At 34.2% G+C, this 24,848-nt stretch overlaps 1 protein-coding gene across 1 annotated transcript in view; it reads left to right on the top strand.

The window, feature by feature from the left end:
* PAN2 (PAN2-PAN3 deadenylation complex catalytic subunit PAN2) overlaps window positions 1-24,848 on the top strand; it is a 45,414-nt gene that overhangs the window by 16,744 nt on the left and 3,822 nt on the right. Inside the window, exons 13-25 of the mRNA XM_085944300.1 lie at window positions 3,505-3,847; window positions 7,476-7,654; window positions 7,829-7,953; window positions 10,625-10,757; window positions 14,803-14,942; window positions 16,000-16,210; window positions 16,357-16,628; window positions 17,429-17,661; window positions 18,704-18,833; window positions 19,984-20,041; window positions 20,927-21,090; window positions 21,459-21,568; window positions 23,750-23,974. Of these exons, the coding sequence (XP_085800426.1) occupies window positions 3,505-3,847; window positions 7,476-7,654; window positions 7,829-7,953; window positions 10,625-10,757; window positions 14,803-14,942; window positions 16,000-16,210; window positions 16,357-16,628; window positions 17,429-17,661; window positions 18,704-18,833; window positions 19,984-20,041; window positions 20,927-21,090; window positions 21,459-21,568; window positions 23,750-23,916 (2,265 nt within the window). The 3' untranslated portion in view covers window positions 23,917-23,974. The remainder of the gene's footprint in view (window positions 1-3,504; window positions 3,848-7,475; window positions 7,655-7,828; window positions 7,954-10,624; window positions 10,758-14,802; window positions 14,943-15,999; window positions 16,211-16,356; window positions 16,629-17,428; window positions 17,662-18,703; window positions 18,834-19,983; window positions 20,042-20,926; window positions 21,091-21,458; window positions 21,569-23,749; window positions 23,975-24,848) is intronic.

Below are 24,848 nucleotides of genomic sequence, written 5' to 3' on the forward strand. Positions count from 1 at the left end.
AATTCGAACATTGATTTAATTTATTCAGAAATCATCCTTCTCTTGACATCTGTCAATGGATAGCCTAAACTTTTGTTCTATCTAATTTAAATAAATATTTTTCGGGAGCGTGTCTTGAATAAAAAAATATCAGTCATCGGGCCAATTCAAATTTGCCGCGTATATAGTGTCTTATCGCTTCTTAGTGCATGTGCGTCGAAGACATTTGACTGACGTGTTTGTAACGATACGAGTTTGCGATATAATAAGTTATATTGTTTTTTAATGATTGAAAAACTATTTGGTGCGTAAACTGTTAAATAGAATATTCGAAATTTACATTGATCAAAGTGAATTTACAAAATATTTTTACAAAAGGAATGCTTTTGGAGATTGCATTCATTCGCCTATCTGCTATTATATTATCCGCGAGTAAATAGTTTCGGAAAATAATTTGAACAAGGTGTCATTTAAATATACCTAGGAGTCCGCGATTCAATATGTCTCTTTGTTTATCATTGATTAACATTTTTAAATACTATTTTCTGGTTATAGAATTAGGTGAAACAGACAAAAATTATTTATTTACCCTAGTTATCAGCCATTTATAAAGAAAAGACACGAACAATCAGATGCCCGTTCCCGCATAAATGCGGAAATTGTCGTATTACGCTACACCAGGTCCCGCGCTACTGAATTTTTATACACTGCGCGGCAAATCATCGTCTGCTGGTGTGAGACAGACACTTGAGAATTATTTTTTTCGTAACACTATTCAAAAGGGTTTGATTCATGACTACTATTTTTTTTTATGGAGAATTCTTCTTATATTTATAGTCGAAAATAACTCGAGTTACTTACTATCATGTCATTATAATAAAATAAGAGATTACCTATTCTAGTACCAGTGGGTCTATTCTATACTTATCGACCGCTAAAGTGATAAAGTAATAAATATTATCATACTTAGGGTAGGTTTGTATCAAAATGTTAGCACTTATTGTAACAATTACACGAAGTTGGTTTTTATTGTTGCAATAAGTGCTATATTTTAACAGCACCTATCTTGCTGCTGTTGAAATATCGCACTTATTGCAACAATAAAAACCAACTTCGTGTAATTGTTACAATAAGTGCTAATATTTTGATACAAACCTACCCTAAGTTTGATACTATTTATCACTTTAGTGTTCGATAAGTATAGAATAGACCCACAGGTTATTGAAGTAATATAATAAAAAAAAAAACAAATGAACTTGAAAATAAAATTGTGGTGACTATAAAGCATTTAGAAGTGCAAAAAGTGTTTGAAATTTAATATTTTACGAATTGTAATAGCCTAATAGGTATTCGAAAAATAAACCGTTTTGTTATAAACTATGTGTCATTCGATTCCATTCAGTTCGGGGTCAATGGTAGGTACAAACCAGGCATTGGTGGTAAGTACATTACTCTCAAATAGCCAGTAGTTCTCAAGGATGATTTATTTATACTCGACCTGCAGTGCTGCAATGTGTATGGGAGTTCAAATAAAAGTTACACAGTTTGAGATGTCCTGGATGCTATAAAAATGAGCTATTTATGACTGATATTTTTTTAACACACTCAACAAAAATGCTCATAAAAGTCATAAACCATATTATTATTCATTATGTGTATGACATATTTGTCGAAATCGTAGCCGTAGACTATAATACTGAACTGTTCTTACACTTGTTAATCTGTCATCGACGCATTAGTCCAGCACCATTTTGTAAGTGTCATGGCGCCGCTCGAGTAAGCCGGCATTTTTTCAATGAAGAAATCTTGTTCGTGATTTCTTATCAGTTTTAGGCGACGAATGTTTATTTTTAGAGTCACATAAAATATTAGGTTCTGTCATAATCATTTTTGAACTTGACTCCGATTTTTTACTACTCTATTTGTGTATGTTTGACTGACATTTATTACGATTTATTGATGCTTGAAATAACAACGCGCACTGTTGTACTAAGTCGGGATTCGTAACGCTTAGAAAGGGTTAAGAAACTTTACTCAGAAGATCCACATTGAATTGTGGAGCCATTTTTTTTTAGATACATTCATTATAATAGAAAGAAAAAATACTATTCTAGATTTCTAGTGCTGAGGAAGTCAACTGTCATCAGCTGTCAAGGTACAGCATAACCATAGACGATTATGGTATTAGTCTATGATACAACTAACTCGAATATTAGTCTATGTTATAACCCTGGTTGGAATGACAGAGAATGATACTATCCTAGAAATTTAAAAAAAACGGCCAATTAAATTATTTCTGCCCAAATTTTAATCTATTCTGACACACAAATATTTCTACTTGACATTAAACATTTTAATAATTCCCTGTGCTTATTTAAATACTTTCTCATATATTATTTGAATACTTACCATTGAGCATTTTTTACTTCCTGATGATTTTAAATTATTCCCAAAGATTAATAAAATACTTTTAATAAGATACTTCCTAGTTTTGAATATTTATACTTACCGAAAAATTAGAAGCCATAATTAAATTAGCTGCTAACATACACAAACTTCACACGCTGTTATCGCCCTCATCTGTCGAAAATAAGTATTTCTACACAATTTAAGATTTACTCGATCAATCGATTGATTGATTATGTTGATAAATTACGAAATGTGCAGACATTGTCATGACCAGCCCTGAAACTTGAATTTGTTATGAATGGATGGTATTGTTTTATCAACTATATACTTACTAAAATATTCATTGACCATTTCAAATATGAAACATGTTCGATTTATACCGAAACCAAAGCATTCTAGCAAATTATTAAAAAGAAAATTATAACACAGGTGTAGTTATAACTACCTGTGAAAAGGCAGATAATGTCAGTTATTGTAAATAGATAATACAAAACTATACCGAACCATTAGATTTAGAATATTTATATGAATAATTGTAAATAACAGTAGGTACCGTTCGGCTTTTATATATTGACATCTATAATAGCATGGCGCTGTATGGGATGACAGTATTACGTCACGCGCTTTTTACATGATGGCGGTATTGCAATGGATTTCGTTGCAGAAACGGGCGCAGTGACATGCTCGTCTCGATGTAGAAGTCGAAGTCTATGTCACATACATTACAATAATGAAATGCCAATACAGACTGCCATATCCAATTACATTTAAAATTTATTGAATATTTTTCAAAATTATACATAATTTAGATATGTTGTGGAATCACTATCCAATGTTGTATACCAAAAAATATGTCTTCTCTAGTTATAATCCAAACTCTTTGCGTTTTACGCTTTTTTAAATGGTATGCTTCACATTGTAGTTTATTGACATTTACTTAAAAAAATATCACATATGGAAAAAGAATAATTATGTTTATTCACTTGGCCCAATAAGAGTGCATATTGTTGATTTTTAATTAATATCAGAGTGAATGATTAATCCATTTTTATTTATATACTTAGCTGAATAATTGTCAAACGTCATGATAACAGCTATTCAATGCTTTTCTTTCAGAGTTGGAACCGTTTCATTCTCCACCAAATGCACTATGAGATCCTTGAAACGAGGAAACGCGAAATGGAAGCCGACCAAAACACCCAGTCGTTAACTGACCGTCTATCGACAGTGAACTTATCCACTCCTTACGAGAATCACACTGACGATGACCCATACCGGAATGAAGACTTCGCCTACCAGCCAGAAGACCAGACAAAAGACTTCTTCAACAGCACGCCCAATGACTTCATCATAGACGGGAACAACTCTGAAGGATACCAGCTGAAGACGCCGGCATGGAGAAAAAGGCGGGAGGCGGAAGAGAGGGACAGGATCAGCCTACTTATGGTGCAGGACGAGGGTAAATATTTATGGCTGTCTCCGACTGCGCTGGATGACTCCAGGGATGTGGGTTATTACGAGGAGGAGCCGAAACTGTCCCTCGATAGTCGGTTGGGCGGTGTCGGGTTTCCGTCGCTCGGTTTTCGAGGTAAAATCGTAATCTGAGATAGATCGTTGTATGCTGCTTTGACCCCCTTTACCTTCTGGAACGGAATGCTTTTGTTTGTGTTACATTGCTGTCCTGTAGTCTCCCCGTAGAAAATAGTTTTTATTTGTTTTTGATTTGACAGCAGACTTCATCTGTGGTCTAATGTTATATTATGTAGCAGTAAATGTTTCAAACTATTTTCCTCTGCTTAGTATCAGTTGTCATCTACTGTGATTGTTTTGAGAAGTAATCTACGTTAACAGTATGTACCTACATAATAATAACATGATTTATTTTGCATTTCATTTATATATGAGGGCTCTGGAAACAAAAACGGCAGTCTCCATTATCGCAATACGTTGGCGAGTCATTAAAAATGTCTTACATCTTTCTTATAGGTATTATAACATGTTATATATTATTAGTATACAAACTAAAAGTGGGAAAACTGGTAGATTTTGAAGACTAAGTATACTTGCTACCAGTATAAAAAATACTTGGTATCGAAATTTGTTCCAAAATACTTACTAGTATTTGAAATATCGGCTTTAATAGAATCGCTAAAAATACACTGAGCCGATTCCATCGGCTTTTCGAAATGTCACATTTAATATAAAATTTTAAACACATTTTAAATTTATGAGTTGTTTTTATGTTAGGTTATAATATTCTTGTTAACATAAAATGAATATACAATGATTTTTTTTTAATTTTAAACATGTTTTGAGCTGTCATAACAAGCCTATGCCGTCACCACATTCCCGAGGGAATGTGCTGCCAATTACACAAGTTCATACATAAGATTATGTCATTCGAGTGCATAGACTAATAAATTAAAATATACTTGAAAGTCTACCAACTAGCGAGCGACTTGCGATGATCTCATCGTTTGTGACAAGTTTATTGGGCCACACGTACTGAGTATGAGTAGTTGCATCCAAGACTTGAGTACACAAACTGGTGACAGTATTTCCAACTCACCTCTAATACAAACAACACTTAAAAATACTTTTTTTTAGAAATTATACCTATAAGAATTTTTTTTTTAATAACTCGCTAATATATTGCGAAAATGAAGACTGCCATTTTGTTTCCAGAGCCCTTATATATAAAAGAAATGCAAAATAAATCATGTTATTAAAACGAAATATAAATCGACATTATTATTATTTATAAGTATTTTATAATATCTAATAATATTATACATTATTTTTAAAGTAATAGCGCCTGTACACGAGCATGGATTTACCGCCAGTAATAGCGTGTAAATTAAACTATCGCGACAAACTGTTTACATGCCAAAGTCCTGACTGTCTCACCAATCTGATTCTTCAAGCATAAGCCAGACAAGTTGTCGTCGTTGGGTGGTGCTATTTGACGGGTCGTGAAAATCGGTGAACATCAAAATGTTCTACACGGTGTATTTCATATTTTTTCTGATAGGTCGCCATTATCGTTCCACTGAGCAGGTGCACATGTCGCGCAGGTTGCAACTATCGCGTGAGAATTCAGAAGCAGCTAAACTTTTTTGATCCGTGCATGCAGCCTTCAAATTTACACGATAATACGTATTTACATTTGCATTTTATTGATGAACGGGCTATAATGTCGTAATTGAAGTATTGAAATGTTCATATTCGTAATTTGCTTCTACATTGATATTGTCATTGGATTGTTTTTTTAGCATTATTTTTCAGTCGTATCTATGTACTTATATCATATAATATATTATATTTGTTCTGTGTAGGATAATTTTTAAATTTGTGCACTTTTAAGGCATGGTTTTTTTTTTTTTTTGATCTAGTCTATTTTCAATAACTGTGAATTCAATGAAGATAAGCAAGATATAATTTGGTATATTGGTATTTGTTTATATTATTTTAATTTATCTGTTTTTGTAAGTTATTACTTTTACACATTGTTTTCATGTGTTTTTGTCTGGTTTTGAAAATTATAGTTCATTAAATATGTCTTTGTCCATATGGAATTGTCATTTTTTGGAAATAGACGTCTCATTTCTATGGCGTAGGTGTCACACATGAGTCATAAAATTGCATTTTTCGTTTTATTATTGATTCAATAACTTAGTATGATTCTGTACATTTGCGTAAGAATATATAAGTCAAAAGTTGTTTGGAAAATGTTATATTACAAACAAGCTTAATCACGTAATTTGTCTATCTCTGAAAAGAAGGGTGCAGAAACACAAGAACCAGATTTGTGATTATTTAAAAAATATATTCATTGGAATACTGGATGACTTATATTACCTATTAATTACTGGATGGAAATAAATTGGTTTCATTCTGTCTAACTTCTGTCAACGTTTCTACTGAAAAAAAAAAAATGACATGTGGTTTTAGCCGGCTCGCACATCTCGTCTCGTCTGCAACATGTCGAATACGTCGATGTGACGTAATTGTTATTTACAAAACACACATTATCAAATGGAGCTCTGCACATTGGTGGCATGCGACATTTTACTTTGAAAAAACATCTTGTGACGCTATCAATAAATTTCATGCGACTAGCGCTGCAAGTCCTCCTTGATTTTTCATACAAGGTGGTTGTTCGTAATTTTTGAACAATCACAAACACCCAGGCTTTGAGAAAAACACATAAATATTGTGTCCTCACCGGGATCGAACCCAGAACTCTTGGGTGGAAGGCCAGCGCTTTACTTCAGTGTTGCAGTTGCCCCTGCGCAAACTGCTACGAGTCAGCCATTTCAATTCAAACGTCACCAGTTGCCGTACTTATCTCCTACAAACGATGTGTGCACCAATATTTACTTGTCCAATAAATTGAAATATAATTATACGTGTATATGATGATACGAGGAGAGACCACTTCTAAAGATTTCTGCGCTCAATACATATTTATCGTTTTTTCGGCGTCTGATGGCATTTTTTTTTGACGACTTTGAGGTTGAAATCGTTACTTTCGCTAGGCTCATTGTGCGCGACCGGCTATGCAACGTGAATGCGACGTTCCTAAAAGGTTTGATTTATGGCTGTGTCGCAGACGAGGTGAATTTAGATGTGTGAGCTGGCTTACACCTTTGAAATTAAACTGTTTTTTCATTATATTTATGTTTTAATTGAATTATCACAATTCTTATTGGCTCAGATTATTATAAGCAACAGTTACTAGCTTGAACGTAGTTACGATATAGCATACCAAAATCTACCTATGATAACCATAATATAGTTATTGTCCCTTGCAATAATTTTACCTTCAAGGGGTAATAATATCTGTAGGAGGTATGGTATGTATCAAATAAATAACATTTTTATGATAAAGAAGCATATGGTAGCCTTCCTTTACGTCCGCGTGATGATGGAGAGTGGGCACATATATAAAAAGACATGAAAGAAATCATTATAGATAATATTCATCCTTGTTAATTACACACTTATATGTTATTAAAATTTCAGCATTTGAAATTTAAACTTGTAGGGATCTGAATCATTCCGTTGTTAAATCATTTCATTTTTAGGTGCGGGCGATTCAAACACTGGCGATGTGAATGACAGCCAATCCTTTGACGGCTTCTCCGATGGCTACACGAATAACGATGAGCACTCCAAAAAGCAGAATCATGACGAGACCGAAATATCAAGACTCTTTGGCACAAAGCAGTTACAAGTCCACAAATGTTTAAAGTGCAACAGAGAAGTAAGAAATTTTAACTTCTATGGAATATTTTTTCATGCCCTAAAGATAAAATGTATGTTATGACTTGGAAAATGCTGAGAAAAATATTTCCATTCAAATCTCAAATTTATGTTTCGATTGATAGTGACTTTTGCCTGAATGACGACAATATGTATTTCATTTTTATGATTTTAGGAACATAAGGAGTCAATAGTGCTGTTGTGTAATTTACAATATCCAAATAAGACACCGGTTGACCCTGTCAATTTCACAGATGTCCTCAAGAGTTCTTTATGTCCAAGAAAAACTACCCCTGCTTGGTAAGATAGTTTCAACTCAACCTGTGATCATAATCTATCACTAAATTGTGAACTTCTCATCGTATTTTGTTTACATACATCTCATATATGATTGTGATTACATCAAAACCTATGTTTACACAGTTGGCTGGAAAACAAATATGTAACTAATAGGCCATCCACCCAATATTTTCGAATGCGATTTTACGCCAGATGGCGTGCAAAACGTATAATTGCGTTCATGGAGACTTTGTACATAAGCATCTCGCCGAACCCGAATACCTAATGCCCCTCTACCATAAGTTTAGCGAACCGATTGCTAAATTCGGCAGAGATGATTTTTGACAGATTGCAACTGACAGCCCGCGTTTGTTGATAATTGTCAAAGGTACTTGTTTTATTCCATATCTCATTATGATTCAGTGAATTATTTTGATTATTGTCTAATTGTATTATCTATTTTACAATTGATCCTATAATTGGTGCTTCATTTTATTCAATTATGACTGCTTTATTTATAGGTACTAAACTTTGCTTTCGTAGATGAAGCTAATCTACAATGCCGCAAATTTCGTAAAAGCGGCGACGCTTTCAAATTTAAGAGTCTCGTTAGTAAATACACATCAGATGCAGATTCATGAAAATCAAATAATAAATATAATATAATATTTTTAACAACTCAATTCACATGATTATGCTGGAATCGATTTATGCATAATAATTATATGGTAGGTAGGTATACTATCACGATAACCATTTACTTTTATTTGTTTATATTGTAATGATTATATTTATTTAATAACGTTTATTCGGCATTCAGATTATCCGGCCATAATGTAATATTAATCGAAAAATAAAAGAAATAATATGAAAGTATGTAATAGCGAGTGCAAAATATAGGAACTACTAGGGATATCTAGCAGCAAAATGTGAAATTTTAGTGCCCATAGACATTAAAAAGTGACCATAGAGAAAAAATATTTTTCTGTTTTAATATAAGGAATACTTGTTTCAAATAGACGTACATATACAAACACCGTTATTTGAATGGAGCATTATGCAACACGGCGGCACCCGAATATACAGATTTGCAGGCAAGTGGGTGAACACTCGACAAGTTTTATTACGGCAATAAACGGTTCCGGCGTAAGATGAGACCGTCATAAACGGTTCGTTTTGACCTATTTCCATTGACGGCCTATTAGTATTTGTTTAAGTACAGCAGCACTTTGATTATCCGGATTTACGATTAACAGGATTTCATTATGATAATCAAAAAATGGAAAGGTTGAATGGTGAAAATAAAAACGGTCCAATTCCATGCAGAGCAATCTTTCAATCGAAGCTATTGGAGTAATATTCACTGTTTGCTTACATATTAGGTATTATAATATTTTAGACTTTCACGGTTGTTTTTTATCGTAATAGATTCTCGGGTTTCCACAGTGTGTATTTATTCCTTCTTTCCTCGACGTTTCGGGTTATCTCTTGATAATGGCCTCTGCAACGAGCCCGAATCTTCAAGGAAAGAAGGAAGAAGTACATGCTGTGGAAACCCGAGAATCTATTAGGTATTTATTATCTTACCCTCTCAGACACTCCATAAAATGGAAGCAGGATCGACAGACCTTTTTTGCCAGGAGGACAGGCACATGAGAGAGACAATACAATGATATAGATTAATATTGAACTAAAAACACATGGATAATAATATAAAATGACTACACAGTACACACAGTATGTCTTCACTTATCAGAAGAATTCTCACACAAATAAATACAAACTAACACCTCAATTAGATATCCGGAGAGATAAGGTTAGGTTGTTATCGCAAAAAGTGATAGCATGACGAGGCTTCCACCTTCAGGTATCCCTTTGTCCAAACTAAAACACGTTAAGAATGTCAAACAAGACAGTTTGATTATCTAATAGTATAGCGGCGTGACTTCAAAAACAGATCATAGATGGCATGGCCCATTGACTGGACGCCGCAAGCGCTATGTAGACAAATTAGGATTTAACTCTATATATAGTGGCGTGACTTCGAAAACAGACCCATAGATGGCACGGCCCATTGACTGGACGCTGCAAGCGCTATGTAGACAGATTAGGATTTAACTCTATATATAGCGGCGTGACTTTGAAATTTAACTCTATGTTTACTCCGTAATTGATATCTCTCACAGTCTTACAGCCAGTTGGCTTAGTCTCATTAGCTCTGACCCTTTTCATTATACAGTTCCTCTATTTTGAAACTAAGCACCTTACACTATCGAGATTCGCTTCTAGTGATAAGTGTGGTTTCTAGTTGTCAAATGTGATACCTACCTGAACTGTAGTAATCCTTTAGAAAGTTCATCTGGTTATTTGGTCAAGCGAGTCATCTTATCTTGTTAATCTGTTTTCGTGTACCGTTCGAAGTATTCTCTGTTATTGTTGATTAATCTCTGTGAACTCTGAATAAATACTAAAACGGAAGTGTTTCTGTTTTATAACTAAAACATACTATAACTGGTGACCAACGTGTTTCTATGTTATAAATAAATAAAACCATTCTATATTAGTAGATATCTCAAATTTTAGGCATGTTCTGGCATAGCTGGTAGGTTCCCATCTGCTTTAAATGCATACTTGCTTTATCTAAATGCTTAATGTGCTATTATAATACTAATTCATTTTTTTTAATTTACAGGTGTGAAAGGTGCAGTAAATTTAGTCCGACATTACAATGTTGTTCTGTGACGCAGCTTCCACATCTGTTGGCAGTGAACTGTGGACTAACGTTGCCGGCCGATAAGGAATTCTGGCAAAAACAGATGGACTTTGTGAGTATACAAAATCATCAATATACAAGTTTTGGTTAATTCTTCTATGTCCGTCTCACAGTATGTCCAAGAGTCTTTATCACTTGTCAATTATATTAGGCAGGCCAATTGGGGTATCTATAGCATGTGGCCAAACCGGATCCAACATTAATCTTAAATACTACAGTAAAACCTCGTTAATAAGAACACGGATAATTCGAAATTCGCCGTAAATCAAAATGTCCCTTTTCATATAAAACCATACCTTTAATTCGAATTTCATAATACGAAATGATTTCAGAGTCCTGGCATATAAAAATTTTCAATAAATCGTAATAAATATTTCATGAGCCAGTCATTGAAAATTGTGACAGACTTTTTTTAAAACATCATAAATTGCTATGAAGGTAATAAAAATAATCCTGACATTTTATGACCCATTAACACATCAGTGACATAATTGCACTCCACTCAAAGGAAAAACAATAACTCACATGTTTCAGGGCTGTAGGTGTTAAATTGTTGATTGTTTATTGGATTTTCACATAGTTTTACTAGAGAACCAATGCCAAACGATTGTGTTGACATATTCAAAAAAATCTTTGTGTGTACTTATGTACGCGCGTTAGAAGTTATACTTCTTTGACGTAACAAAACAAAAAATAGCAAAACAAAATATTATTGCAGAATGTTACCTACTTCCTACCTATCTCAAAACCTGTGTTTGAAAAATTTAGCAAACCTCTATTTCGACCATCTTTGCTTAAACAGATGACTGTACAACTATTTTCGTTAACAATAATAATTTATTACAAATCAAAAGTAGAACATAGCCTATTTAATGGTTTAACTGAAACGTGATATTGGCTTTTGTGATGAAACATAATCATTATTGTCTTCATTATTATTATAAACCGCTAATAAATAAATTGACATGGGATATACGACAAATATCCTAAACCGTAAAAATATGTATTTTTGTGTATGAAGTGTTTAAATATTGTAAATTTACAACATACCATTGTTTGAATTATTTACCAACTCAACTTTCACAAAATTTATTTATTTATTGATATATAATTTTACTCATAAATAATACTTACATAAATATAGCCTCAAATCTTGATACACAACCTTTACAATGAAAAATAAATATAAACTCAAATATAAATAAAGTTTTATGAATATAAATTAACAGTGTAGAATGTTAGTCTCCAGAAATTTGTTTATAAATATATATTTTTATTATGACACAATATTGGTTATGTTTACAACACGTGTTGTTTACTTGGTTGTAGGTATTGAACGACTATACGCATGCACATGTACGCAATATCTACATTATTTTAAGCTTAGTAAAATAGGTGAAAATTCGAGAAGGCATTGCCATTTGTCATAAACAATCTACCTGCAGGGGTCTATGAGAGCCTGATACATTAAAAAAAATATATGCAATATCTATATTATTTTAAACTTAGTAAAATAGGTGAAAATTCTAGAAGGTATTGTCATTTTTCATTAACAATCTACCTGCAGGGTCTTTTGAGAGACTGATACATTTTTTTTAAAATATGCAACATCTATATTATTTTAAGCTTAGTAAAATAGGTGAAAATTCTAGAAGGCATTGCCATTTTTCATAAACAATCTACCTGCAGGGTCTTATGAGAGCCTAATACATTTTTTTTAAATATGCAATATCAATATTATTTTAAGCTTGGTAATAAATCATCCGCGCATCAGCTGACTAAAGTCATTTCGATTTTCGTTTGCCTAGTACTGCTTTCGGCCAGGCGCGAAAAATTTGAATATTCATTTTATTTATTCAGAAATCATCCTTCTCCTGACATCTGTCGATGTATAGTCTAAACTTTTGTTCTATCTAATTTAAATAAATATTTTTCTGGAGTGTGTCTCGGATATAAAAAATATCCGTCATCGGGTCACTTCAAATTTTCCGCCTATATTGGCCTTATTGCTACTCAGTGCATGTGCGCCGAAGACATTTTACTGACGCGTTTGTAACATTGATATACTACTGGATGAATCATATGCTTCTTAAAATGACACCCGATTTTCAGCGACTCGGCCAGTATTAAAACTTACTGTTTTAATATCAGCGGACTTAACTCGATATAAGCTCACTTAATATTTGTCTCGAAAACGACCTGGCAATAATTATGAGTAAGCCCGATCTAGCTTGCATCTTACTCTACCTAATAGTCAGCGCATGACGACTTACTCTGTCCGCTCAGAAATAATTTTTGGTAGCTTGCAAGCTTTGGGTTGCAGACACCCTTAGGGTCACTATTCCAAGAATGCAAATTTAGTTTTACAGCCAGGGCAATACGGGTGAAATTCGGGAATCCGGAAGAACGGTCTTAACGCAATTATACCTACAAGGAAATATTATAAGACGATATTCGTAATATCTTCTTTTGTAGTACATTTTTAAAATGACACTTGTATGGGAACTCCTCATCTAGTAGTGTATCAATGGTTTGTAATGATACGAGTTTGTGATATAATATGTTATATTGTTTTTTAGTGATTGAAAAACTATTTGGTGCGTAAACTGTTTAAATAGAATATTCTAAAATTACATTAATCAAAGTGAATTTACAAAACTTTTTTACAAAGGAATACTTTTGGAGATTGCAATCATTCGTCTATCTGCTAGTATAATATTATCCGCAAGTTAATAGTTTCGGAAAATAATTTGAACAAGGTGTAATTTAAATATACGAGTCCGCGATTTAATATTTCTCTTTGTTTATCGTTGATTAACATTTTTAAATACTATTTTCTGGTTATACTATTATGTAAAACGGACAAAAATTGTTTATTTACCCCAGTTATCAGTCATTTATAAAGAAAAGATACGTTAAGTGAATTGAATTAAGTGAATAAACATTTTTACACAATCGAAAAAATTAAAAACAGTTTTTGTGATGGCTACGTATATTTTGCGTATTCGATTTTTTGTGATTATTTTAAAATGGATATCCCTGCTAATTTGTGCGATGAAATGGGAGAAGCAATTCATGATTCAGGATATAATTCCTACGACTAATAAACGACAATACCCTTGCAGAGTCTATCATGTTTGTGCAAATTCAAAACATAAACCAAAAACTAAAAAGTATTCAAGATATAATGTGTTCCGAGTGCAATATGCCGTTATGTGTATACCCGTGTTTTAGACAATATCATGAAAAGCTTAATTATTGAAATTTTGAAGTGCTAAAAAAATATTATTACGTATAACATTGGTGTGGATTTTATTATGTGTTCTGTTTAATGTAGGTATAGCGTCACGATTAATTATCAAAACAAACTAATAATATTTAAAAGTGGGGTGTAAATAAATATTTGTCGAAATTTATTAAGTGGTTTGGGTAGACTAAATACTGAAGTGTTTGTCATCTGTCATCGACGCACTTGTCCATGCCGATTCGTAACTGGCACTCGGGTAAGCTGGCATTTTTTCTATGAAGCAATCTTGTTCGTGATTTCTTATCAGATTTAGGCGACGAATGTTAATTTTTAGAGTCCCATAAAATATTAGGTTCAGTCGTAATCATTTTTGAACTTGACACCGATTTTTTACGACTCTATTTGTGTATGTTTGACTGAAAGTATTTACGATTTATTGATGCTTGAAATCACAATGCGCACTGTTGTATTAAGTCGGGATTCGTAGCGCTTTGAAAGGGTTAATGAAAATCAATTTTTTTTTTCTTTCAAAATTTTAGTATTTTCCCCCCCATACATTTCATATTTCGTAATACGAATTTTTCTTTGATTTTCAGTCCCGTGAAATTCGTGTTAACGAAGTTTTACTGTAATATGATAAGAGGCTACGTCATCCGATTTTTTATCTCCATGTTTCTAATAGCCGTACCTTGGCTGATCAAATTTTCCTAAGACTCGAATGGTGGATATATTTCTCAATACTCTGCTTATGTCTGAGGGTTTCTTTCTCCGTATGGCCATCTGATTGTGTAGGTGCTATAATAAACTGATCTGAAATAATTATTCACGTCAATGTTGTGTTTTGTTCCAGACTGTTTCCGCTGCCTTAGGTCATCCTGTCTCATACGAAAATAATTCGGGTACATCTTCAACCGCTCCACCGAGCAACAGACCCTGTAGATACGGAACGAATTGTTCGCGGCCTGGCTGTAGATTTAAACATCCTGACGAGTGAGTACTACTTGTTATTATACAATCCTAACAAAATAAATGATTTTGATGAAAAATTTTGTGTGTAATCTGGTATCGTATACTATAAATCATGGGTGGCCAACCTTTTCAGCGGCCGGGCCAGATTCTAAAAATGAGACTTCCTACCGGGGGCCGCACAACCATTATTTTTATTATACAAAACAAATATTATATATTATATTAATAAAATAAAACAAAAATGAGAATCCAACATATTTATTACATTAGACTTTTTTTAAATAATAAAAAATAAACAAAATAATATAAAAATAATAAATTGTAGTGAGAGTTTGATTTTGTGTGACAGAGCTAAGTGCATCAATATCGATATCGAGTGAAGTTGTTCCTACACGCAAACAGTTTTCCAAATGCACATCAGTGATTCGTGTTCTCACTCGGGATTTGATATGCTTCATCCGACTAAAAAGCTGTTCACACATGTAGGTGTTTCCAAATAGCGAAGTCATCATTAGAGCATGTTTGTAAAATGAAGGATATTTCTCCTTGTCCAAATATGTTTTGTAAAACTCTTCCAAACCAACCTGATAAAATTTCTCTTTCAACTGTTCATTGCAACATATTTCACAATGTTACATTTTTAAATTTCCCGGTAATAAATTCACGTCTACTGAAAATGGCGTTGTAAATGCAACAAAGCACACTGTGCTTATTAAAATCTTGAGCCAATATCGAATCTCAATTTGCGAAATTAGCACATCTAGCGGCAGCAATAGATATTATTTTTATTTTCTCACTGCTCCACGGGCCACAAGTTGACACCCAGTGGGCCGCGGGTTGGCCACCCATGCTATAAATCCAAGGTTAAGAATATTTGTACCGAAAATTCAGACATCTATTACCTATTCGTATAATATTAATAATTGTTACTTTTACAACTACATTCATGGCATAAACTTTACGTAAAGATTTTCCGCAAAGTGCTTCTTGGTGAATGATTTAATAAAGGCCCTTATTTTGTAAAGGCCTGCTGTAATACTTAATCTGTTATTAATATGTTTTCTTTCATTAATTTCAGTGTATCAAGAAACAGGGTGCAGGCTTCCCCGTCGCCAACCTCGATTCCACAATCGAATTCCAACTCTCCTGCTCCTACCGGCAGCACGCCTGCAGTTCTTCACCATCTGTACGGGCAGTATCCTTGGCTGCCTCACGATATCATCGCACGCCTTTCCTCCAGTGGGCAACTCACCATTGACAAGATGGATGTTAATGGACTTAATTCAAAGGTCAGAGCTGTTTTATTGTGACAGCATTTGTTTTATTATTATTATTAATGGCGATACTGCCTGTTATTTCATTGGCCATCATGTGAAGGAGACAACGAAGCTTCTTAATTAAGAATATTAGTTATTTTATTGTATTTTATTCACAGGGAGACATATCAAACCAATACACCAAGAGTAAGAGTTGGAGCCCGCCTTCAGAGAATGGTTCCATGAGCAGTGAATACTCTGAAAACAATCACAAGTCACAGGAGGGGAGGGAGCAGGAGACCAGACGGCAGTACTCGCTGAGCGCCATCGTCTGCTATGTGGACGACGCTCAGAAGAACATTGTCTCGCTCATCAAGATGAACGGAGATGAGATTCCGAGCAGAGTTCCACAAAACGGACAGCCGCAGTGGTATTTGTTTAACGACTTCTGGTAAGTTCAACTTTTGTTTTAATTATTTGTAATTGGTGGCGCTTTTCGCAGGTGGACTGTAATTTTTAAGGATGATGTTGATTCCCGATCTAGGGGTGGGGGCGATTTAACAGGGTGCCAGACACTGACTTTTTATGATGTTGATGATGGCTCTGTGGTCTGGTTGCACTGTCACTCGCACGGTATTGTTTGTTGGTACACAGTTTATGGATGATAATGATACATGAATGATGATGGCAGGTTGTATGAATGATGATAGCCGGTATAACGGCTTGCCAGGTATTCAGAAGTATCCGACGGTGACTCTATATCAAGCTAACGAACTACTTCTGAATCACTCTGTATTATTGAGTCAATCACTTAGTGACGGAAAGCTATTAGAAACCTGCGCGCGTCCGCTGTGTTGATCTAACTGAATGTCTCTTGCATTTACGCTCGAATTATGACCGTAACTCCGCACTTGCCTGGTCTTGTGACAATACTGAGGAATTTGCAGGTGGGTGGGGAAATAAAGAATAAATGCGAATAAAAATGGCTCAACTAGTAATTTTATATTTCTGTACATATATTAAAGCTAAAAATCTGGAAGTTACATTTTTTGTCAAATTGTCGAAAAAGCACACTACTTATTCTAGTTTTAGACGTGGAATTCTTAAAGTTAATAACTGTGGTAACATACTAAAAAGAAGAAGGAAATTAATCGAGGAAAACATCACCCCCCTTTGACTATGCTAATGATCAAGTCGAGTAAAAGTAACCGTAAATTCAAGACAAACTTTTTACGGATATATTTTCTTTAGTGTGTCACCGATATCGGCCGCTGAAGTGTGCTGGTTCAACCTAGAGTGGAAATCCCCCTGTGTTCTCTTCTACCGGAGTGTGATGGCGGCATCTCATTGGTCGAGTACCCCGTCGGCTCACTCTTTTCTCGGGCGAAGGCTTTCGGCGGGTCGGGTTTTTGGCGACGAAAACCTCTCAATAGCACCGACCGCCAACTTCACACCGCTCACTCCGCACGAATTTCCAAAGAGAGGTTTATTTTTATTTTTTATTTCTCATTTGAAGAAGGGAAGGTATTATGATTTTTTTTTATGTCAACCAAAAAATTATGTTAAAAAAAAAATATAACTGAATAATAGCGCCTGTACACGTGCATGGATTTACTAGCGGCAATTAATAGTGGTTATTTTAAACTATCATGACAATAACTGTTTACATATAAAAGTGCTGACTGTCTCTCCAATTCATTCTTTATGAGTGAGCGTGACGCGATGTTGTCATTTTATGGTTATTGACAGGCAGTGAAAATCGGTCAACCTGAAAATTCGTTTTTTTGCCAGCAGGTTCGCCACTATCGTTCTACTGCGCAGGCCCAGATCGAAAAAAAATCTTACTGTCACAGGACGCTTCCAAACTTGTTTGATACATGCATGTAATCTGCATGTAATGCCAACTGCAGGATAATACATGTTTACCCATACATTTTCTTACTGTCAACAGTAAATCCATGCATGTGTTAACGGAGTATAATAACTGTTTCCAGATTTTTGTCTGATTTATTGAAATCATTAGTTTTCACTGGAACAAAAGTAATTTAGAATTATTATAGATTGAATTTTGTATGAAAATAAGAGAGGGAAATGCTCATAGACTAAAAATTAAGAATTTTTAGTAAGTTTAGGTTTGATATTATGTGTCATTATGATGATCTTTGCTAAATATAGACACAGTGATCAATATAAAATAGTTTTGTTTTAAACATCTTCATTATAAAACTATGCATATCTATATTGCTTGTGTAAGATATCTATGGTTATTGGTTCTTTTTCGAACTTACTCATTTCTCAACGTAAGCGTTATCCGATTTATTTCCACCAAGAATTATGTTGTATAGTTTGAGAATAATTCGAATTTAGAATTATGGGTGTTAGAAATAACTGTACGTATGTGGTCACAAGTCTGAAATCAGATCAAAAAGTTGCATGATAAAAGCCTTTGAGACTAAAAATTCAGGTCAAATCAAAATGTCACTTAGTGATTTCTTCCGCTAAGCAAATGATTGTTAATTCCAATAGGTGAGATCGTCGGCATGGACGCTGAGTTTGTGACTCTGAACCAGGAAGAAGCGGAACTGAGAAGTGACGGCAGGCTTTCTACCATCAGGCCGAGTCACCTTGCAGTTGCTCGGATCACTTGCGTCAGAGGGTAGGCTATATCGATTTGTGCTTTAGTTATCTCCATTTGGTAATTGCCGATTGTCATGATTTCAATAATAATTGTAATACTGCTGATATCTGTGATGAAGCTCAGATAATTGTGCGTGTGTACTGCAGTTTTGGTTATAGTTTTTAACGTTTAAGTTTTTTTACATTAATAACTTCTGAAATATTTGATAGATACATTATTAAAAGTAGGAACATACTGTGTACATAATAGATGTTCTTGAGACAAGTGGACTTTTCGGTCATGTTAGTTTCGCTGTTAAGCTCAATCAGCTTGGCTTAATAGAATCCCACACATTTATGTGGCGGATCGCAAGATGCCAATCACACCCTGTTTTTATCCATGAGGTCCAATTACTGTAGTAGTAGTAGCAGTGAGACAATCATAGAAACACCCAGACTCAAATCACGTATCAAAATACGCAAGTGTCCTCATAAAAATATTTACATATTTTCTGAAATTGATGACCTGCTTAAGAGTGTCCAGCATCCTAATGGGCCAATCGTATTGCGATCTGGTTTCTATATGGTGAAATTCTCAGTTTTTTGTAGATTACCAGTGTCATGGCGAAAGTGAAGGTTTCTTCTAATTGGCTACAGTAATTGGCTCACCTTTGAGTCAGCTGGAAGTAATATTGCAACACTTAGTATAACTGTAAAAACATTTTGTCAAATCAAAATGGTGGTTGCGTGTCGTGGATTTGACGAGCAGGTTTTAATTATTCATCCAGTTTTACTCAATTAACTGTCAATAATGGAACTGAAGATTCTGGCGGCTTATTTGGCAGGATTATTGCAAGTAATACAACATTAAACCGTTATTATAGAAACCAACTTAAAATTAACAATGATTATAATAATAACCGCATCAAGAGATATTGTGTGTGTATGTTAATATATGTGGTTTTGTTTCTGTACATATTTCCATTTTGTATTCTGCACTCTGCTGCCATGCGAAAAGTACATTTAGACTCAATCAAAGTATTAACAATAGAAGTCAGACTATACTGGTACACTATTCACAACAAATATCCTGGAAGTTCTTCCAGGGACACTCCCAGCACAACTTTTAGATCCAAATGGTGGAGGGAAACATAATAAATTTATTGTATTATCTATTTTATATCTTACAGGCAAGGCCCATTGGAGGGGACACCATTTATAGATGATTATATTTCTACTCAAGAACAGGTGAGCGAACCCTTTTAAACCGACTGCATTCAAATTGTTTTTATTTGGTCTTTGATGGCATTTTGCAGCCCAAATCTTTGGTCAACATATTTTTGAAAATCACTATACAGTAGAAATCCTGCTAATATGAATATGGTTAATTCGAAATTTATCATGAATCGAAATTATCGCTAAAATGCTTATGAAAATTAATAAATATCTACAGTACATTCGTATTTTAGTGTCTATGAAAAATATTATTGTATCAGCAGTACAAGTAGCATGTACAAGCACAAAATCAAGCTCTATCATTTGCCGGTATTCGATTGTCAAATTCAGTAGTCTGCCGCGTATAAGTATACAACACAGATGAGACGGGTTTATTTTGAAAACTTCTCCTTCGTAAAATGTACGTTCATCGCGAAGAAAGTAATGTACCAGGGAGGAAAGTGCCCAAGGACCGCTTCACAATTATGCAGTGCTCCAATGCAACCGGGACACACAAACTGAAGCTTTGGGTCATAGGGAAAGCCAGGAATCCTAAGCCATTCAAGAATATCTGCCTCACTGAACAACTGGTTGTATCAAGTGATTTACTGTTTAATATTTAGTTAATAAATTTGGTTTATAAATACGTATAGTATATACTTGATTTTGATTATAAATAAAACCGTAACTTCCTAGTACAAATTTCTCAAAAAAAACTATTTTTACGAAATACCTGATTTTATTTTTACCATATTTTGTATGTATGCACTATAATACGTCACTTCCACACTAATTGGACACTTGGACATTTTTGGGGTGGCGGATTACTGAGAGAGTACTGTAACTGGATTTTACTGTAGTTTACCTTATTTAGTCTAATTATTAATGAAATTTTCTCAGTAATTTATTTTTCGACAGGTTGTGGACTATCTAACGAAGTTTTCGGGTATCAACCCGGGAGATCTAGACGCGAATTTCAGTTCGAAGCATTTGACAACTCTAAAAAGCACCTATCAAAAACTGAGATGTCTAGTCGATACGGGAGTGCTGTTTGTTGGTCACGGACTGAACAATGATTTTAGGTAGGTAATACCTTACGCCTAGTTTACGTTAATTAATACTTTACCTACCGCTCCTATAATATTCAACGGATACAAACCACATACTCCACAACGGTGTCTCAAGGTTAATATTTGGAATTTTAGCCAGTCTTCGGAACCATTGCTACGGATGCCTCAGATGGTCTTAATCCTTGCTTGTATCATTTTCTTATTGTGTGGATTCCAAGGCTATAAAATACATCCAATTAGTGGAGTTATGGCTTGTATGACTCGGAAAGAACCAAGAAAATAAGGAAGCCTCAGTGGATCGAGAAGGAGGCTATTTTCTCTATGTAAGAAGAACAGGCAAGTCAACGATGGCAGATTTAAATGTTTTTATTTCATTTTAGGGTAATAAATTTGGTTGTGCCGCCGGAACAGGTCATCGACACGGTTCATCTCTTCCACTTGCCTCATCACAGAATGGTGTCTTTGAAGTTCTTGGCCTGGCATCTATTGGGTAAGAAACTCTGCCATAAACCGACACGGTTGTAAAGGTATAAATATAGTTCAATGTGATTTTTCAATATTTAGCTGTTTGGTGGTATTTGGTGTCATAAAGACATGTTGCAATAGTGTAATTTGATGTCAAAATATGACTTGTATTTTCCTCGATACGCACTATGGTAACAATAATTAATTGTATCTATAAATGCATTGGACAATTCATTTTGTTCATTCGGATTAATTATTATTCTGTTCAAGTTTTCTTACTACTTTTTCAAAGTTTATATTTTCAAAGAAATTCTCTAAACATTATGGTAGGTACTGACATAAAATTTTTTTTATCATAAAATATGTTTATTTCAAAATCGTAATTTCTGACTTGGTACGTTTTGGAATGTCGCTCTTTTTTATATTAGTCCAAACCAGGGAATACAGAATGGGAACCAGCTCTTTGTAGGTGTGGTACAACGGGGTATGGATAATATGGGATAAATTTAAACAAGTGTTAAAGAATATGTTATTTTCAGTAGTTACGTCTGTCTCATAATATGCATTAAAGTTTGTCGCGTAAATATAACGCGCCTTCAATATTTGAGGTCAGTCGGCTCACTTTGTAACCCTTGGTTTTATGGCGTAAAGTAATAAAGCGAACCCTGCTTCAAAACTGTTACCACACCCAGTAGGATAAGCCAGCTACCATTATTTGGTGTTCCCTGATCCAAACTATTTGGAAGAATAAAGTTTTCTTAATCTATGGTCCAACCTGTTAGCAAAAGATATAATTGGCATCAGATGATGAAGAGAAATTGACTGTTACACCATTTCATCTAAAAAAAAAATTGTAAGAATAATTCTTATTGCAATATAGGTAGAGTTCATTTTTAAATGATACGTACATATTATATATTTTTACAATATGTAGCTGTAGACATATTAGCAGAATAGAATATTAATTACGAATTAACCTTATCACTGCCAGCCAATTTTTACGAGGTGGACACTTGTAGGCCAGCTATTTTCGAAATAAAATAAATCCTTTAAAAAATTTTAAATAAGAACGGAATGATAAATATTTGTGAAAACTTAGCAACACAACATGTTTATCAAGTTTATCGTGAATATTTTCACACTAAAATGATAAATATTGTTTAGAAAATATACACAGAATGTTTATTCAGAAGTTATGACGTTTACAAGAACCCGCGAATATATTCGTCCGTGGCCTGACGCGACATACAGTATTTGGCGAGTTAATTCGTCTGTGGCACGGATCAGGTTAAAACAGTTTGCAAATTGACCCTTATTACAATGCAGGTAGAGTTTATTTTTCAATCATTTTCATCTGTATTTGTCAGATTATAGAAATATGTGGGGATGGATCACTTATATTATTCACACACTATATTCATTTAACCTTTTCACTGCAAGGGAAATTTTACTAGGAAGATGCATACTTAGGTGTAGGCCAATTATTTTCGAAATAAAATAAATCACTTAAATAATATGATATACCTATTTGATTTTGAAAATTTTACGAAAACTCACCACATCAACATGTTTCTGGAGTTTTATTGTGAATATTTTTGCACTAAAATTTTAAATATCGTTTTGAAAATATTCATGAACAGACAGAAAATATACATAACATTGACAAAAATTCATGAGTTAGATTGCGAAAATTTCAAAGAATATCTATCTGTCACTGCAGCGACTATCATTGACCTTATTTATAGGCCCAGTGAGCTCATTTTGTTTTTTCTTCTTCGCAGTAGGTTATAACATGATTTATAATCCTCCTGCTAACATTTTCAACACTTTGCATTATTAACACGTTTAAATACTTTACACGAACTTGCATCACGCACAAATAAAGAATGTGAAATGATTGCATGGCGAGGGGAACGAGAGGAAAGGGATAGGGAGGATTGTAGTTTTCGAAACGGCCACGCTTCACGTTATACTTGCAGCAGTTTATATACAAATAGAATATGAAAATTTGCGAAAACTCACCAAATCAACATGTTTTTTGAATTTTATTGTGAATATTTTCACATTCAAATTATAAATATTGTTTTGAAAATATTTGCGAACACAGAAAATATTCATGACGTTGACAAGAAGTCATAAGTATAAGTCAACTTGGTCATGGCACTCTCTGGGCTAATATGTTGATGTTTGTATGTTGCATATCTAGATACTAAGATCCAGTCAGAGACGCACGACTCAACGGAGGACGCCCGGACAGCTCTGCAGCTGTACCGACGGTACGTGGAGCTGGAGGCGGAAGGCACCGTCAACCAAGTGCTCGCCACCCTTTACGAGACTGGCAAAATTATGCAATGGAAGGTACCTGAGGATTGAATGCACTCTATTTACTGCATTCTCACACAAGAGAATGATATATTCATTTTGTACAGCAGTAAGTACCAACGACTTTTTATTCATACTATTCTTTATCCCCTCCAGACGGAGCATATGGATGCCACAATATGTAAGTTTCTTAAAATATACTTATATGATGAAGTAGACTGGTATCAGAGCAGTGGTGGTAGGCTGTGGAGATTTGACATAGTGCACACTAAAGTTTGTCAAACATACTTATTCGTTTTTATTAAACTCGGAACACAAAATTGCAGATGGTGTTGGTTAGTTCTCAATTAAACCTTGTCTAAACCAAATCATAAAAGATAAAAAAAATATTGTTATATCTATAAAATATCTAAAATTATGTATCATTTAATAGCATACTTTTAGATATTTTATAGATAGAATAATATTATGGTTTGGTTTGGGAGGGTTTAATTGAATTTTAAAACTAACCGACACCATCTGCAATTTATATTTTTAGTTCAATGAAAATGAATAAATATGTCCTACAAAATTTGGTGTGCACTATTTATGTCAGATCTCCACAGCCTACCTCCATCCTTCGCCACTGTATCTGAGTGAGAGTATGGTAGGCAATAGTATTTTTTTCCATGATGTGAAGAAAGTAGGTGAGACTGATTTTACTATGGTTGCTATCGCGGACAATATTCATTACATTACAATATTATACAAACAATGCTGACGATGATGATTGAACATTTTCTAACGATGGCAGAAAATATATTATAACCAATAGAAAAAATCTTTTTGAAAAAAGTAAGACACCCCCACCCCGCAGGAATCGAACCTGCATCTCTTTGGTATCGCGCCCATGCACATAGACCACTATGCTAAAGGAGCCATACTTAACCCTCCTCCCGCTAACGGCATCTAGAAATGCCCATGATAGTTAAACCGTTCACCGC

This window comes from Rhyacophila brunnea, unplaced genomic scaffold (assembly GCF_057557595.1).
Source record: "Rhyacophila brunnea isolate RB1 unplaced genomic scaffold, BYU_Rbru_1.0 scaffold_17, whole genome shotgun sequence".
In the NCBI taxonomy this organism is placed as follows: Eukaryota; Metazoa; Arthropoda; class Insecta; order Trichoptera; family Rhyacophilidae; genus Rhyacophila; species Rhyacophila brunnea.